The sequence below is a fragment of the Thermomyces lanuginosus genome, assembly GCF_041956635.1.
Source record: "Thermomyces lanuginosus strain ATCC 200065 unplaced genomic scaffold VTN49scaffold_27, whole genome shotgun sequence".
Taxonomy (NCBI): domain Eukaryota; kingdom Fungi; phylum Ascomycota; class Eurotiomycetes; order Eurotiales; family Trichocomaceae; genus Thermomyces; species Thermomyces lanuginosus.
This window is the reverse complement of record NW_027192361.1, coordinates 1,961,432-1,975,916: the sequence shown is the minus strand read 5'-3', so window position 1 is coordinate 1,975,916 and position 14,485 is coordinate 1,961,432. Positions and strand designations below refer to the sequence as shown.

The 14,485-nt window shown below is 52.3% G+C and overlaps 7 protein-coding genes across 7 annotated transcripts; 4 read left to right on the top strand and 3 right to left on the bottom strand.

Moving 5' to 3' along the window:
- Positions 1 to 597: 597 nt before the first annotated feature.
- Positions 598 to 1,953, top strand: VTN49DRAFT_3000 (uncharacterized protein; the record flags this gene model as incomplete). The annotated part of the gene is made up of 2 exons (XM_069410789.1): positions 598 to 631; positions 683 to 1,953. 2 exons carry the CDS (start codon positions 598 to 600, stop codon positions 1,951 to 1,953), a joined length of 1,305 nt encoding a protein of 434 aa, XP_069269558.1.
- A 205-nt stretch (positions 1,954 to 2,158) lies between these two features.
- VTN49DRAFT_2999 (uncharacterized protein) lies at positions 2,159 to 2,549 on the top strand (the record flags this gene model as incomplete). The annotated part of the gene is made up of 2 exons (XM_069410785.1): positions 2,159 to 2,304; positions 2,360 to 2,549. 2 exons carry the CDS (start codon positions 2,159 to 2,161, stop codon positions 2,547 to 2,549), a joined length of 336 nt encoding a protein of 111 aa, XP_069269557.1.
- A 114-nt stretch (positions 2,550 to 2,663) lies between these two features.
- Positions 2,664 to 4,032, bottom strand: VTN49DRAFT_2998 (uncharacterized protein; the record flags this gene model as incomplete). The annotated part of the gene is made up of 2 exons (XM_069410784.1): positions 2,664 to 3,313; positions 3,753 to 4,032. The coding sequence occupies 2 exons, from the start codon at positions 4,030 to 4,032 to the stop codon at positions 2,664 to 2,666; spliced, it is 930 nt and encodes a 309-aa protein (XP_069269556.1).
- A 1,518-nt stretch (positions 4,033 to 5,550) lies between these two features.
- Positions 5,551 to 7,023, top strand: VTN49DRAFT_2997 (uncharacterized protein; the record flags this gene model as incomplete). The annotated part of the gene is made up of 1 exon (XM_069410783.1): positions 5,551 to 7,023. The coding sequence occupies one exon, from the start codon at positions 5,551 to 5,553 to the stop codon at positions 7,021 to 7,023; it is 1,473 nt and encodes a 490-aa protein (XP_069269555.1).
- Positions 7,024 to 7,225: 202 nt separating this feature from the next.
- On the bottom strand, positions 7,226 to 8,434 carry VTN49DRAFT_2996 (uncharacterized protein; the record flags this gene model as incomplete). Its single annotated transcript, XM_069410782.1, has 4 exons — positions 7,226 to 7,266; positions 7,330 to 7,696; positions 7,750 to 7,812; positions 7,871 to 8,434. 4 exons carry the CDS (start codon positions 8,432 to 8,434, stop codon positions 7,226 to 7,228), a joined length of 1,035 nt encoding a protein of 344 aa, XP_069269554.1.
- A 337-nt stretch (positions 8,435 to 8,771) lies between these two features.
- On the top strand, positions 8,772 to 9,981 carry VTN49DRAFT_2995 (uncharacterized protein; the record flags this gene model as incomplete). Its single annotated transcript, XM_069410781.1, has 5 exons — positions 8,772 to 8,838; positions 8,885 to 8,891; positions 8,941 to 9,064; positions 9,123 to 9,641; positions 9,691 to 9,981. The coding sequence occupies 5 exons, from the start codon at positions 8,772 to 8,774 to the stop codon at positions 9,979 to 9,981; spliced, it is 1,008 nt and encodes a 335-aa protein (XP_069269553.1).
- A 1,039-nt stretch (positions 9,982 to 11,020) lies between these two features.
- Positions 11,021 to 13,779, bottom strand: VTN49DRAFT_2994 (uncharacterized protein; the record flags this gene model as incomplete). The annotated part of the gene is made up of 4 exons (XM_069410780.1): positions 11,021 to 12,180; positions 12,235 to 13,487; positions 13,561 to 13,654; positions 13,716 to 13,779. 4 exons carry the CDS (start codon positions 13,777 to 13,779, stop codon positions 11,021 to 11,023), a joined length of 2,571 nt encoding a protein of 856 aa, XP_069269552.1.
- Positions 13,780 to 14,485: the final 706 nt, after the last annotated feature.

Genomic DNA, 14,485 nt, shown 5'->3' with positions numbered 1-14,485 from the left:
TCATCGACCTTTCACATTCGATCTGCTGATCGATCACAGAGGGAACTGGAGGAAGGTGCTTAGTTACGGAATACATGCTCAGTTTCCATATCAGGTTAGATATTACAATCACGTGACTTATCGGCAATTTAAATTGCAGTTTAAGCTCGGTTGCTTCATGATTGAAAGACATGCGACAAGCTCCTTTGAAGCTTCCATCAAATTGCCGTCAGTTAGAGTTTCGATCCCCTGTTGTAACATGAATTCCTGTAGGATTTGTTGCCGCTCCAATCATGAGCGTTACGGTAAAATCACGTGATTTCAATGGCAATCAATGACGCATGAAATCCTCCGAAACAGGCTGGACCCTGTCCCTATCCCTGGCGCAGCTTGGGTAACGGACCCCCCGTCCGGAGAAGCCTGACGACATTCCATTCCACGTTTATATCTGGTTGAGTCGGGCGCTCACAGGAGTCTCTACAAACTGGAGAGATCAGTATTCACTGCGCCCTACATGGCTGCCTGACCGATTCACCTATTATATACCTGAACTGTCCGCGGAGTCATTCTGTCGTTGTTCAAGTATATTATCGGCTCCGCGCAAACCCCCTTAAAATCATGGCCATGGCGCAAACATCGGCCAGCTCTCGAGGTATGGTTTGCATGTGCTCAACAGTAAGAAATCAGTGGCTGACCGCTCTAGATCGCCAGACACGACGACGGCCGTTCTCAAGTTGGGTGAAACGGCTGACCCACCTGAAGAATTCATCGGCGGACCACTTAAACGGATCGTCGAGTAAGCGGAACGGAGAGAGTGCATCAAAAGGCAAAAAGCAGGAACCGTCGGCGGTCAAGAACAACCCATATCCACTATCGGGCACCCCCTCGGACGTGCGATATCGAAACGCCACTACGGACGCAAATTCCGATACGCAAGGTTTCGGAGACTCCCTCAGTGCGCGGAGTTCTGTACTCGATAACCAAGCCCCCGACACAAGCGCCAAGTCGACTGCGCCGACGGTCTCTACAAATGGCGACACAGCGCGGTCCGAAACGGGATATTCCAAGGCAGGGACGGTGGTGACGGGGAATGCGCCGACGACAGGTGGCGGAGAGGGAAGCACATTCTCGTCGCGGACGCCTTCAGTCCGGTCCCTGACGACAACGCTGACGACGGTACAATCAACTGCACCATCAGCAAACCTGTACGGCGGCGGCAATCAGAATCATCATTCGCATACCCATTCCACCTCTGGTGGCCAGCTGCAAGTTCAGTTCAGTGCCCAGATGCCTCCGTCGCCAGCGTCACCCACCCCTCCGCATCTTGCCACAATACCACACCCAGTTACATACCACTCTGCTACCGCCAACGGCCTGCTGACAGACAATGCGTCCGTCTTGACGCTGGCGTCATCATCGAAGCGCCGACGGCGCAACTCGCTAGACACCAACGCCTCGATCCGCGCAATCGCCCCGTCGTCCGTCTTCGGCGGCAGCCGCGACAGTCTCCCGCTGAGCGTGCCCGGCGGCGCGGACGCGTCCAACGCCTCCGTGACCAACGCATCAGGGGTAGTCGGTGCTAGCCGACCGAGCATGGGCGGGCATGCCAGCGCGGAGCGCACCAGCGTGTATTCGACAACCGGTACCGTCCCGCTGACCCCGGGAGCCGGCGACCGCTCAAGCTTAATCGCCGGCGGCAATACCCGCGATGCGGGCAGCATTCGCAGCGGTCTGCAGTCTCACAGCCGCAACGGCAGCGTGACCGGCAGCATCGGCAGCAGTCCTCTGACCAACAATCCACTGACATCATCCACATCCAACCCGAACAACGCAACCCCCGCGGGACGGATCAGCCGACATAGTTCCGGATGGGGGGAAATCAGCAGCGAAACGAGCGACGAGAATGAGAATGAAAAGAACGATCATGATGATTCACCAACACAGCCTAACGAGAGGAATCATGAGGACGATTAAATTGAAACACGGAAATGAGATGAATGCATGGATTATGCATATATTCGCACACGGGTTATTTTACATATCAGCTGTTTTTGCTTTTGACCATTCGCCTTGACTTTCTTTTCCTAAGGACTTGATTCGTTTTACTTCTAGGGTTTTTCGTTTGTGATTCTTGCTTGCTTGCGGTTATGGTTGCTCATGGGTTTCTCTGTTCCTTGCAATGGTGATACCACACGTCTTGCTGCCAATTCGGTCAGTGGTTTTTGTTCGGTTGCTTTTTCTTGTTGCAGTTGTTGATTCGGTTATGTTTGATTGTTCGATCGCGCTGGGCGGACGGATTCTGCGGAGTCTTCGTTTTCGTTCTCTGTTCGATGCTGTATATATTAAGTCGTTGGTTTTTATTTTATGGCAATGATTGCAGACATTTTGAGAGTGATCAGTCTCAAAGTGCTAGCTACGATCGAATCGGCAAGGCCTTGTTGAAGGTTTATGAAATGGTGTATTGGAACATCCTCCCTAGTTTCCACCTTGTAGAGAAGAGACAGCCTATGGAAAATCACAAAACAGAAGCCATGACACATAGTACCACCCGTCCCGAACACTCCTCGTGACACGTAACTAGCAAAAAAAACGCCAAATCATCTACTAGAATAAAAAGAGACGTCCAACCCATCAAGCATTTGGATGTCATTAATATTCATATTCAATCACTTTTTTTGATCTGCTTAAGCAGATGATGTCGAGGTCCCGACGCTTGATGTGCTGATTGTTGATGTGCCGACACTGGTCGTTGAGGTCGCGGGATTCGAGTCCTTGTTGGCGGTGTTCTCTCGCTCGTTCTTCTGCGCGAGGAACTTCTTGAACATCTGGGCAATGTCGGCCTCATTCTTTTGTCCGTCGAGGTCACCGCCGTTCTTCTCGGTGATGAGATTCTTCAGCCATTGGTTTTCCAGCTCGAGTTGCGACACGCGCGCCTCCAGCTGAGCGTTCTTCTCCGTCGTTTCCTTGACGGTGCGCTCCAGGGCTTGCTCGCGCAGCTTCTTCTTGATACGGAATCGGGCACTAGCGGCCGTGTTTCGTCGCCGCTTGTCCTCTTCGGCAGCTAACCGAGCGGCCTCGTCCATGGTCTTGGGATCCTGTTTCCGCTTCGTCCCAGCGGTTTGGGTGGGGGCCGGCGTCGTTATTGACGCGGGAGCAGTGGCCGGAGGAGCCCGGGATGTCACGGGATTTGACTTATTCGCAGGAGGGACAGTGTTGTAGGTCGCATTCTGCACTGGCGGCACAGTCGTGAATGGTGACGACATGGGGAAGTGATTTTGAGAGTCGGAGGACTGGAAATCGGCCGACGGATACTCCGGGATGTGGTTTAGGTCCGCTGCACACGCGCCCAGTTAGAACTCAGCTCAAACAATGCAAGCGCTACGACCTGGCATCGAGATAAATGGCATCCAGAAGACACGTAAATCAAAAAATCTCATCCCTCACACAGCTCGGGGGTTTGCAACGTCCAAAGAGAAATGAGGTCACGTGCAAATGACGTGATCGAGCAGCCGTGGTTCGTGCCAGACGGCCAATCACTGCGGCCGCTAAAACAGCACACCCCTGCTAGCTGGATGGGCCAAGCTGCAGATCTAGTAAAAGGGCGGCGACCATGCAGCTGATATTGAAACCCACGGCAAATAAAAGCAGTGGCAAACATTGATCGATGAACCCGCACACACACATGAAGAAACCATGAAAATCGACAGGACGTCTTGTGCCTCTTGACAATGCCAGGTGTAGCGTAGACGCAGCGAACATAAGACCGTACTCACCATTCAAGAAGTCAACGTAGTCCACATTCTGCTGCTTGTCCATGCTCGTAGGGCCCTGATGCTCTGTCTTCGTCTCGGACGACTCGTAGGAGACGGGCGGCATGTTCAAGTCGCCAAAATGGCCAAAGTCGTAGAACTCGGCATTGGTGAACAAGGCCAGCTCGGCGTCGATGTTGAAGTCACTCTGCTGAGCCGACTGCTCGAACGGCGACGGAATGGCATTCAAATCCTCCAGGTATTGTGAGAAATTGGGCGCGCGCCGCCCGTTGTAACTCGACATGGTGACGATGCACGCTGGGGATCCGTGGGATCTCGGGTACGAATGCAGTCCTCGTGCCGGATCTGGCAGAAAGCCGGGCGGAGAGAGCCGTTGCCTGCAGCCGGTGACTGCAGGACGTCAATCTAGGGAGCGGCAGGAGTTCTTCCCCGTCGAGAGGGCTGATAAGGCCGTTTGAGAAGAGCGAGCGATGTTGAGACGTAGAGTGCGATCGTATCGGGATTTTCTTTTCTTTTTCCCTTCGCGAGGGGCGATGACTAATTACTTAATGCCGATCCGTCTCGGCGAGGCTAGGGCCACAGCCATGTGCCGAACTCGATATTTTTCGGGCGGGAAAAGGAAAAAAGAAAAAAAAATTCTTGATTCGATCTCGTCCCTGCCTGCTCCGGTCGGCGCTATGACCTCCAACAGCTTTTCGTTCTGCTTGCTCGATCCTCGCCGCGACGATCGTCAACTCTTGATTACACCGCACGCTTCTCTACAAGTACTCGTGTTTTCCCATCTTCCATGCCCGACTCAATTCTTACAATCTTGATTGCACCTTGCCACAGCCACGATGAATGACATCGATTCGACCTCACCGGGGACCGAGAATCGGAATGTAACTGGCCGTGGCGGCAGTCTGGGCCCGTCGCTACCGGAGACGTATTTCACTGCCAAATTCGGCATGTTAATAACCGGCTGTCACTTTGCTGACTGATTGTATTCATCCCCGCACGAACGGGAAGCGACTCAGTTTCAAGCAGTCACTCGCAAGTGCAATTCGCTGCACAATGAACCCTGCTGCTACTGAATGTGTACATAGGAGAATACTGCCAGCATTTGCTGGCTTACCGCGCTGAGCGCTAGTAATGGCCAATCATCCTTGCACGTCCTGCCCCCGCGAGCTTCTGGAACGTCAACCCACTGTTGATTCCATCTTGGCTACCCCTCCCTTTGGCCTGGGGATTCAGGAACACGGGCGAATGGGAGATTGTTCCGATCAAGGTGAAGCCTATCACAAGGCCGCTTTCGGCCATTTGCCCTCCCGGCGTCACGATGAGAGCAGTCATAAAATGCACAAGGACAAGGATCACGCACAACACTGTTGGATCTGCTCACGCCAACCCGGCACAACGGCACTCGCCTTCGGATAGCCTGCACTGTGGCTAACAAAGAAACTCAGGCTCCTGAAGGAACTAGTTGATTTCATGACCCGATGGCTGGGTCCCAGGCAGTCGTATCCTGGCTCGTGGATGCTTGTAGAATGGTGGTCAATTATTAATATCGTTCACATGGCCGGTCCCTTACATTTTTCCTTTAGGTAAACCCTCCGGATTCCGGAGACGTCAGCCCAGCGTCCGGGGTACATTCGGAGTGGATCACGTGCGTCACATGACATGCTATCTCCACGTGACTTACACGTGACTCTTATCGACGCGTTCCAGGACGGTCCAATGGACAACAATCTCCGCACGCGGGCAGAAACCTTCAAGATGAGCATGCCTCGACCACAACAAAACCGGTAGAAATGCACTGAGCATGGCTCGGACAAAGTCTGTCCGGGCGCCGACCACCTCGAGCCTGCCCAATTCGCTCCGGATACCGAGCAACGCACCAGCTCTCGTCAGAACGCTGGGCAGATTGTCGCGGCAGTCCCTGCTGGACTTGGTGTTAACATGGCTGTCCGAGAAGCACCGGAACGCGTTTCCTCCCTATCTTGCGCGGGATGAGTCGGAGGATGTTGCTGGAGATCAGGATACGAGCCCGTACTCCGCGGCGCGGACGCTGGACGAAGTGCGCGAGGCGTACGAGGACCTGCAAAGTCGCAAGGGCGGCAAGCGCGAGGTCATTGATCGGATCCTCGAGGGGGACTGGCGGCATGGCTTGACATTGGCGCAACTCGCCATGGCGGATATCCGGTACATTGATGAGCATCCCGCCAGTCAGCGGTGGACAGCCTTGCGGCTGGTCTCGGTGAACGACAAGAAACAGCCGCGCAGGGATCATGACGACGACTCGACAGAGATCTCTGCGAACATCCCCCGATTACACGCCGCTACCTTTTTGTCAAATTTGCAGCGGGAAATTGCGCCGTTGGTTAAAGCCCATTATTACCTGGCGCGCTCCAAGACGCTACCCGTGACGTTCTTACGGATCTTTGTGACCGACTCGCCGTATCAGTACCCTCGACATCGGCCGGAGGTGTATCTTGACTCGACGAGGGTTCTCTACGTTGCGTTTCCGGACAGTAGTCCTTACGTCTATACGTCTCTATCGCAACCCACAACTTCTCGACCTCAGTCAGGGGTGTCAGACGCCCGGTCGCTGCAGCGACTCGTCCGAGATGCGATCCCAAAGGCCCTCTCGCGACCGCACGACCGCTACGAGCTCGAACCAACATCGCTTGCGGCCAAGAGCTTGCATACCCTCCTCGCTTTGCGCGGTCCAGGACGCACAAACAACGCCAACGGAGCGTTCAGCATCTTCGCGGACGCGGTTGTCGAGGGTACTCCGGCAGACCCACGACTGGCAGAGAGCGTTCCTCCAGAAGAATATCTCGCCGAGGACCCCGCAACGGTCGATAAAGAAAACATATCGCCGGAGGCAGCGACGGGCGACGAGCCTACTCGCGGCGCTAAACGAGCCTCTTCCAGCCACGCCACAGCCGAATCCCGCGCCGCAAAACGACGACAACGAATGATCGCAAAACGATTCGGAACGGCGGGAACTCCTCAATCCTCTGTGGCCCTCGACCGACTCGACATCCGGCTGCTCGACAAGCCCTCCACGCGCGACAACGATGCCGACGAGGAAAATGAGGACGACAATAGCATAGATGTCGCAGCGCCAGCCCTTTCCTTAACATTCACAGGCACGGACGTGATTGGCGGGTTCCGGAAATTGGCCGAGGTCGGCGTCATTGATCCGGAGCAAATGCCGTCGTGGATGACCGGACAGGATGGGGTGAGTTCGGCGACGGTGCGACGGGGACAGAGGGTTGTTTCACGATAGGGATATTACTTTTTCTTTTTCATCATATTGGGATGGGATGCATGGACGGTCCGGAGTTCAAGTTGGATTTGTAAATACACCGGTGCAAGCTTTGGGTATCACTTGGTACATAGGAACACTGGAAGATATAGGAAATTATTACCCGAGAATTATATAAGAGAAGGTGAACGAAACTGTCAGTCACAGCAAGGCTGTTTGAATCTCAGCTACCCCATCGACGGAACGGATAATACGTCGAATAATCTATCCCATAGAATCCCATCAGCAATCCACTTCCACAGCAGGTACTTGGGATATAAGACTCACCTCGCAAAGGAGACAACCCAAAACTTTCCGCAACATTAATATAACCCTCATGCGACACCGTACTCCGCTCCAACGCTGCCCTGATATCCACCTTCTTGGTCTTCTCCGGCCACGGCGCTCGACAGTACACGCATCGAATGCCGTTCGCGTTATTCGCGGTCGTCGCGGCCCACTGCTCGAAGCAGTTTTTGTGCACATTGTTCCCGCATGAGGTCCGGCAGTAGATGATTTCTTCGGATTGCGGGTTGAACTCCATGAAGCAGATGGGGCAGTCGCCTTCGATGGGTTTGCGGTTGTTGGATTCCTTTTCTGTTTGGCCCTCGCCGGGATCGGCCGGGGGAGCTTTGGCGAAAATCTCCCGCAGTTCCTGGAGAAATTAGTCTTGATCCTCTATCGAACTGACGCGAAATTGGAGCATACTGATGAGAGGAACGCGAGTTGGTACCGCAAATGCTCGGGTGCTTTGAGAACATTTACCAACACCTAGTTCGATCGTGTCAGTCAACTGACGGACCCTTTGCCAGTGGGAGGTTGAGCATACATATACCACGTGCTTGCATTGATTCCCCTTTCGCGCATCTGGACAGGTACATGTAGGCTCCTTCGCGATCGTAACTCTGTAAATGTTTCCCGTCGTACCAACTATATAAACCTCTTCCTCCGGTACCTCCTCGGTACCCTTGCGCTTGCGACCAATAACGAACATGCGCTGCGTGGTTGCTCGCTCCAGTTTCTCTAGATATGACCGCGGCGGGTGCGTCCGGAACCTCCTTGCACGCCGCTCTTCACGAACGGGCTCACTTGGAACAACAACGGCTGTCGCTTGCTGGTAGCTCCTGCCAGTCCCGGTCGGGGTAGACTTTGGAGGGGAAACATCATCATCGTCGTCTTGGGTGAGGTCGATGACCTCGACCGGCCGGGAGTCACGAAATGCATTGGACGTGTTACTGCTCGATGTGATTCGTTGTCGCTTGTATCTGTCGGACGATGAGGATTCATCATGGGGCCGTTTCCTGCCGCTGGCGGCACCTGCAGATGGCGTTGTTGGCGGATAGACGCGCGTGGCCACCCGTGTACTCGACCACGAAGGTGCAGGACGGACCATTGTGGTTAAAAGTCGCTGTCAATCATGTATTGCTTCGAATGATCACAACCAAGTAGAAGCCTGCACAAGTGGATCGAATGTCCAATTTCCTCGATCTCAGGGAAATCAGATGGATATCGACTCGCGCCGTCGCACCGTGGCGAGAGCTTATCAGATCCATACGAGGGGTGCGATAAGGGGGAAGGACTAGTTTGCACTGTTTGTCCCGTACCTAAGCAGTCCGCGACATACAAGATGATCAGTTGAGTGAACTGAGCCAACAGATGCCTTCTGAAGTTGATGAGAACGTCTCACTGTCTATTTCTGAGTTTCTATCCGATTGAATTGGCTTGGGATCATGGTGCGACCACGCACGCACTCCGGTGCTGACGGCCCAAAAGAACCACATTCCGTGTCTCTTAAAGGTGAGCCCTCCAACGAACGTCTGTGACCATAGCTGATGCAGAGCAGTTCTCAGGTATGCAAGCTCGTGGCTATTCAAGGCGATTTTGCTGAGGAGATTCTAGGCTTTCGCGACCTTCTCTGTCGTATCAACATCCACTCCCGGCGGACAATACAGCCATCTCGCCCAAGGCTTCTTTAGCATATCCCTCGAATGACTTCGATACCCAATTCATCCTCAGTCCAAATGTTTGTGCAGCCTGATCTCTGATAACTACTCTTGTGGCATAATCTGACTCGATCCAAGCTCACCCTTCCACCCGCATTCGGATCAGCTTATGTCGGAGAAACATTCTCATGTTCCTTGTGTGCGAACAATGAAATTCCCGAGGATGACGAAACCAAAGTGGTCACGTCGGTCCACATCCTTGCGGAAATGCAGACTCCGTCACAGGTGGTGCAGCTCGAGCTACAACCGGTCGAGAGCGAACCTCTTGCTGGGAGGCTAGAAAAAGGGCAGTCTATACAGAAAATCGTTCAATTTGACCTGAAGGAGGAGGGTAATCATATCCTGGCCGTGAGTGTCAGTTACACGGAGACTTTGATGGCCGATGGAAGTCATGCAGCCAGTGGCCGAGTCCGGTCGTTCCGAAAACTCTATCAATTCGTTGCTCAGCCGTGCCTGAGTGTGCGAACAAAGGCTTCCGAACTACCTCCGCTAGAAGTCGAGAATAAAGCCCTGGGCCCATATGGAAAGTCTCGACTCCTGCGCTATGCGTTAGAAGCGCAGCTGGAGAATGTCGGGGACGGGCCCGTAGTCATCGAGGTACGGATGTTCTCTTTCCCGGATCAGGTATCTCCTCTGACCATGTCAGAAAACGCTGCTCAACGCGAAGCCTCCTTTCAAGCAGCGGTCTCTCAACTGGGACTTGGAGAGACCGGACTCAGTCGAGATGGAAAAGCCAATGTTGAATCCTCGAGACGTTCTTCAGGTTGCATTCCTTCTCGAGCAGGAGCCGGGCCAGAACGAGGGAGTCGAAGCCCTTCAGCGAGACCTCAAACGGACAGGACGCGCAACCCTGGGTCAACTCTCCATCGAATGGCGCGGCCCCATGGGTGATCGGGGGGTTCTCATGACCGGCAACCTGTTAACGCGGAAACGGTAGCAATCCAATATCTGGACGTTTACCAAAGAAAGAATCTGGCAGTCATCTACAACCGTGATAACCCATAGAACCGCGACCTGTGCGGCGCATACTATGGGCTCATCACAGCTTCTCGAGTTGCATGTAAGCGCGCGAGTGCTTCAGCCGGGATGCCGCAGGCGGACTCGCGAGTCCAGGAGCCTTCTACCCGAGAATCACGGAAATTACTGCGGTCTGCAACAGGTAGTGTACGCTGGACATAATTCAAGTGTACGGGCAGGTGTGCAGAATTCTATGAGGAGCTTTGCCAAGACAGCGTTTCTCCCAACCATGCATGATATAGACAGCTTGATATAGTGCGCATGCTAACGGAGTACTTTGCAATAAGCACAAATTTCGAGCTCCTGCAACAGGCTTCGTAGCTGTTAGGCATGCAGCACAAAAATTCTTCGTGTTTATTCAGTTTCAAATCTGTTGGTAGTCAATGCCGTGATCAGAATCTGACCTGGTAACCTGCAAAGTAATAGCTGGATTAAGCAACACAATATAGCGGGGTATTGTTTGGTTCCTTCGAGCATGCAAGTCGCCATTGTGGGAGACGTGGGAGGAGCGACTGAAGTCATGTGGATATGGCGCTTTCAGTTCCACCATTGTTCTATGGGAGCAGGCCACTTGAGTTGGAGTACACTTCTTTTCCACCAGATTCTATTTCAATACCTACCACAAAGTGGTACCAGCTGGGTGCCAAAATAGATTGTAGCTCCAGAGGCGAAATACTGGCACTGTTAAGCAAGCTTAAAAGTCAGGACTGATTCACAGAAACCATCCCTTCATTTTCTCGGTACTAGCAGCATAGTAGTTCATTGTGCCTGAATGATACCGCAAATGTTGTTATGGATGTAGTCGCCTCAAGCGAACGAAACGCTGATCGCTCCTGAACAATGAGAAGCGACGGGTCATGATTTTATACTCAACAAGATTGAATAATATATATCAGCACAGAAATGTCGTGAGAAAATCTCGAGTATCAGTCAGCAAATTAGGCATGTCACTTCATCATTCATGAAGCATCTGGGCTACCTCTCCGTCTAACTGACCCAGCAAGCAAGGGTGCCTGAGAGTTTTGAGGGCCCATCTCAATAGACAGAAAATAGCTTTCCCCATCTGCCACAGTCACTGGAATCTTGCCGAAAATCTGGACCCATTTTTTCGTCGACCTCCGTCCTAGCGTATGCGGGACTACTGCTGTCGCTTGAGAGTCTGTGTCACCCTTTCCACCGAATATATATGTCGTCAAGATACGACCCTGAGACGTTTTGTTAAGGTATCGCCGTATTTTCCTTGGGGTAACTCGACCCAGATAGCCAAATATCACCGTAGCGAGTAGAATTGCCGCGGCGAAGGATAGATCTACCAAGGCCGGAACGGCATACTCCCAATGATAGCGAATTTGTTTCCGCATGAATGTGACAGGAGGAGGATTGGACGCCGGCCCGGTGAATGCGTCATCGAATCTCCCTGCAGTGGAAGGCTGGACTCTTGCACCATGCAAACCCCTTGTTCCAACGACAGAATTGGACGCAAGGTCTGTCCAAATCAAATTCAGAATCTTCGAGGTGGTTTCTGCTTTGCTGGAAAGTTCCAACCACTTTTGGAGCGTGGCCAGGTTCTCCGGCCACGAATAGTCGGGAACGATATCTGGCTTCGCCACTCCAAACATATTCACCAGTTGTCTGGCGTAGAAGTCAATCCCTGGAAGATTCTGGTACTGTTGGTTGAAGGCGATGCCATGGGGACCAATCTCGTATGCAGGAAGGTAAAGAGACTCTTGTCTCAATGTGTGCAAGCTGACGTTGCCTTTGTAGTTGTCAGATATCAAACCCCATAGTGGCCTCGCATATTCGAGCTTCCTATCAGAACGCTCTACTCCCCAGAGAGGCTTGGCGGTTTCATTGGGGTAAACCTTGTCCGCAATTTCAGTCACCTTCAAAGAAGACAGATTATCGGTTCCGTTGAATTTGAATGTCACCCTCTTGATTGTAGCCTTTACGGCCGTGATGCACGAGTACAGCGGCACTGTCCAGCTGCTGCCCAATTCAAAAACCAAAGACGAGTTCTTTTTGTCCACACGACGGGCTATCCCGTACACCAACCCACAAGCGGCGGGCAAATCATTGATATTGTTATTGTCATGGCCACTCTGTCCAGTGCATCTAGACGCTATGTAGTCACCAATGTTAGCAGCGAAGGGAAATGGTAAAAAGATCGTCTTACCTGCCAGGTCGAAGTGGTCAACACCCACGTTAAAGTGGTTTTTATACAGCGGCCTCTCCCCAAAATCCAAACCGTCCAAGTAATATCCATACAAATAACTCAATCCAAATCGTCTGATGCCAACCGGAACGTCAGGACTCTTCATAGGGAGAAAGGTGTGTGATTTGTTCATCATTGGAAATTGCTTTCCCACATGGGAGTCTAGATAGTTGAAGGACCCAAATCGATTCGGGTCACTGATGTTTCGAACATCAGTCACGTTCATGAAAACCATGGACAGCACATTATTTATCCAAGCGGCTTCGTATGCCCTGTCCCAGAGGCGCGGATCACTCTGCGCATTAGTTGTGGTAGCGTTAGGGCGCGTCAGATTCAGATTTGCAAAACCTCCACGATCGGTCAGCACCAAGCTGTCGATATGATCGCGGTTTGAAGAAGGGAATGTGGTAAAGTTGAAGTCAAATGTCAAATTCGTGTCGACGCATTGAGATTCCGGCTCGATAAAGAGAAGGTCTTCCGACCAAGTGCTTCCATATTTACTTTTTGGAGGAACACTGTGGTTGCGAAAACCAATTCCTCCGTTCTTCATATCAACAACCAGTCCCTCAATCGCAAGATAGTCGTTGGCCAGAAGATTGCTTGATATCAGATAAAAGTCATAGCGCGGATATGGTTTCCCATTGTCATGCACAATCGCATCGGGATGAGGGTTATCAGGATTATCCCTTGTGGTCTGCCACGAATAAGATCGCGCTTGGATGTCAAAGATACTTGAGACCGAATCTTCCATATTCTCCAAGCCGCTTTGGAATACGTCGATCACGTATTGTGGCACATGAGAGTCGAGCTTGTGAACAATGGGATAGTCGCCGGTTTCGTTGGAAAATATGGTCACATTACTGAATGAGTTTGGGCATTCGACTGGGTGATCGACAGATCCGTAGACCACCCAGTTGGAGGCACCACAAACACGACTCCACGGTAGATCGGCTCGTGGTCGCGTCCCTAACCCAAAAACTGACGGGTCTTTGACGTAGTGGAAAGAGACACCCCGTTTTGGATTGCTATCCTCAACAATGGACTCATAAAGCCCAAGCGGAGTGACAATTGCAGCAACCCATGTCAGAACGGCGAAGATGGTTTTCATGCTCGTGATCAACACAATACATCTGGGAACACCTTTGGTCGAAGCCGAATCCGCGGAAAGAAGACTTGGCCATTGCGAAGAGTGAAGAAAGCCGCCAATCACAGTCCTAGCGACTGTCAGCTCTGCAAAGTTGTAATCATCCAGGAATTATCTCAGCTGCTTGCGCAGCGATGGCATACCACGACACAGCAGAGGCCGTAGTTGCATTCGCTTTCTCTTCTTTCAAGATACCGAGAAGAACAACAGGCAACGCAAGCGGGATGGCAATTTGAACTAGCACACGATGCGTCTCAGCTACTTTGAACAATACGTCCGATAACAGACATGAACATACCTACTGTTACCGCAGCGGCAATTAGACCCGAGACGTCTGCGACATCAAGATCGCCGAACAGCATGATGGCGAACGGCCAAAAAGAAAGAAACAACGACGAGGATTATGTCAAGACTGACAGAGAACAGGTAATATTATTGCATCTCCCTCGTGATTAAATAGGATTCAAATGTGTTGAGCCTCTACGGGGCCAGCAGAAGAGAAGCGCCTTTGGGGAGAAGCCCAAGATAAGGGCACATAAAACCCCCATGTTGACCAGCATGAGATGACAAGGGTACCAGCGCGGCTGTGTTCAGGTTACCCCAGCCAAACGGAGCGACCAGGAGAAGAATTGACGTTGCTCTTTGCATAAGCGCCATTGCAGCTAAGTCGAACTTTGGACTGTCTGGGAAAAGGTTAGGGTAAGCCTGGGCAGTACTCAGTCCCGTGCTAATTCCTGGCGGGCGTTGAACAGCAATGAAACATGGCAAATGCGAAACATCTAGAAGTTCAGCGGCTTTCGGACTGTAAAAATTCGGATAGGTTTTTATCAGATACTACTCCGCAAGTTGGAGTATTACCTGTACGAACACCCTCGGCAGACGGCGATACGCCCGCGCTTCGCTTGGGGCCGCGATTCGCGCTTGATTGTCGGCAAGTCGGGCCTTCTCCATCCCCCTGACCTCCAATCACCTTCGCCCATTGGGAAGATTATGTAAGCGCAAGTGCTCGAAAGGCGCCCTAGCCTCAGTGCCTCAGGCCTCCTGCGCTAGTCCCTAACGGGACTAGAG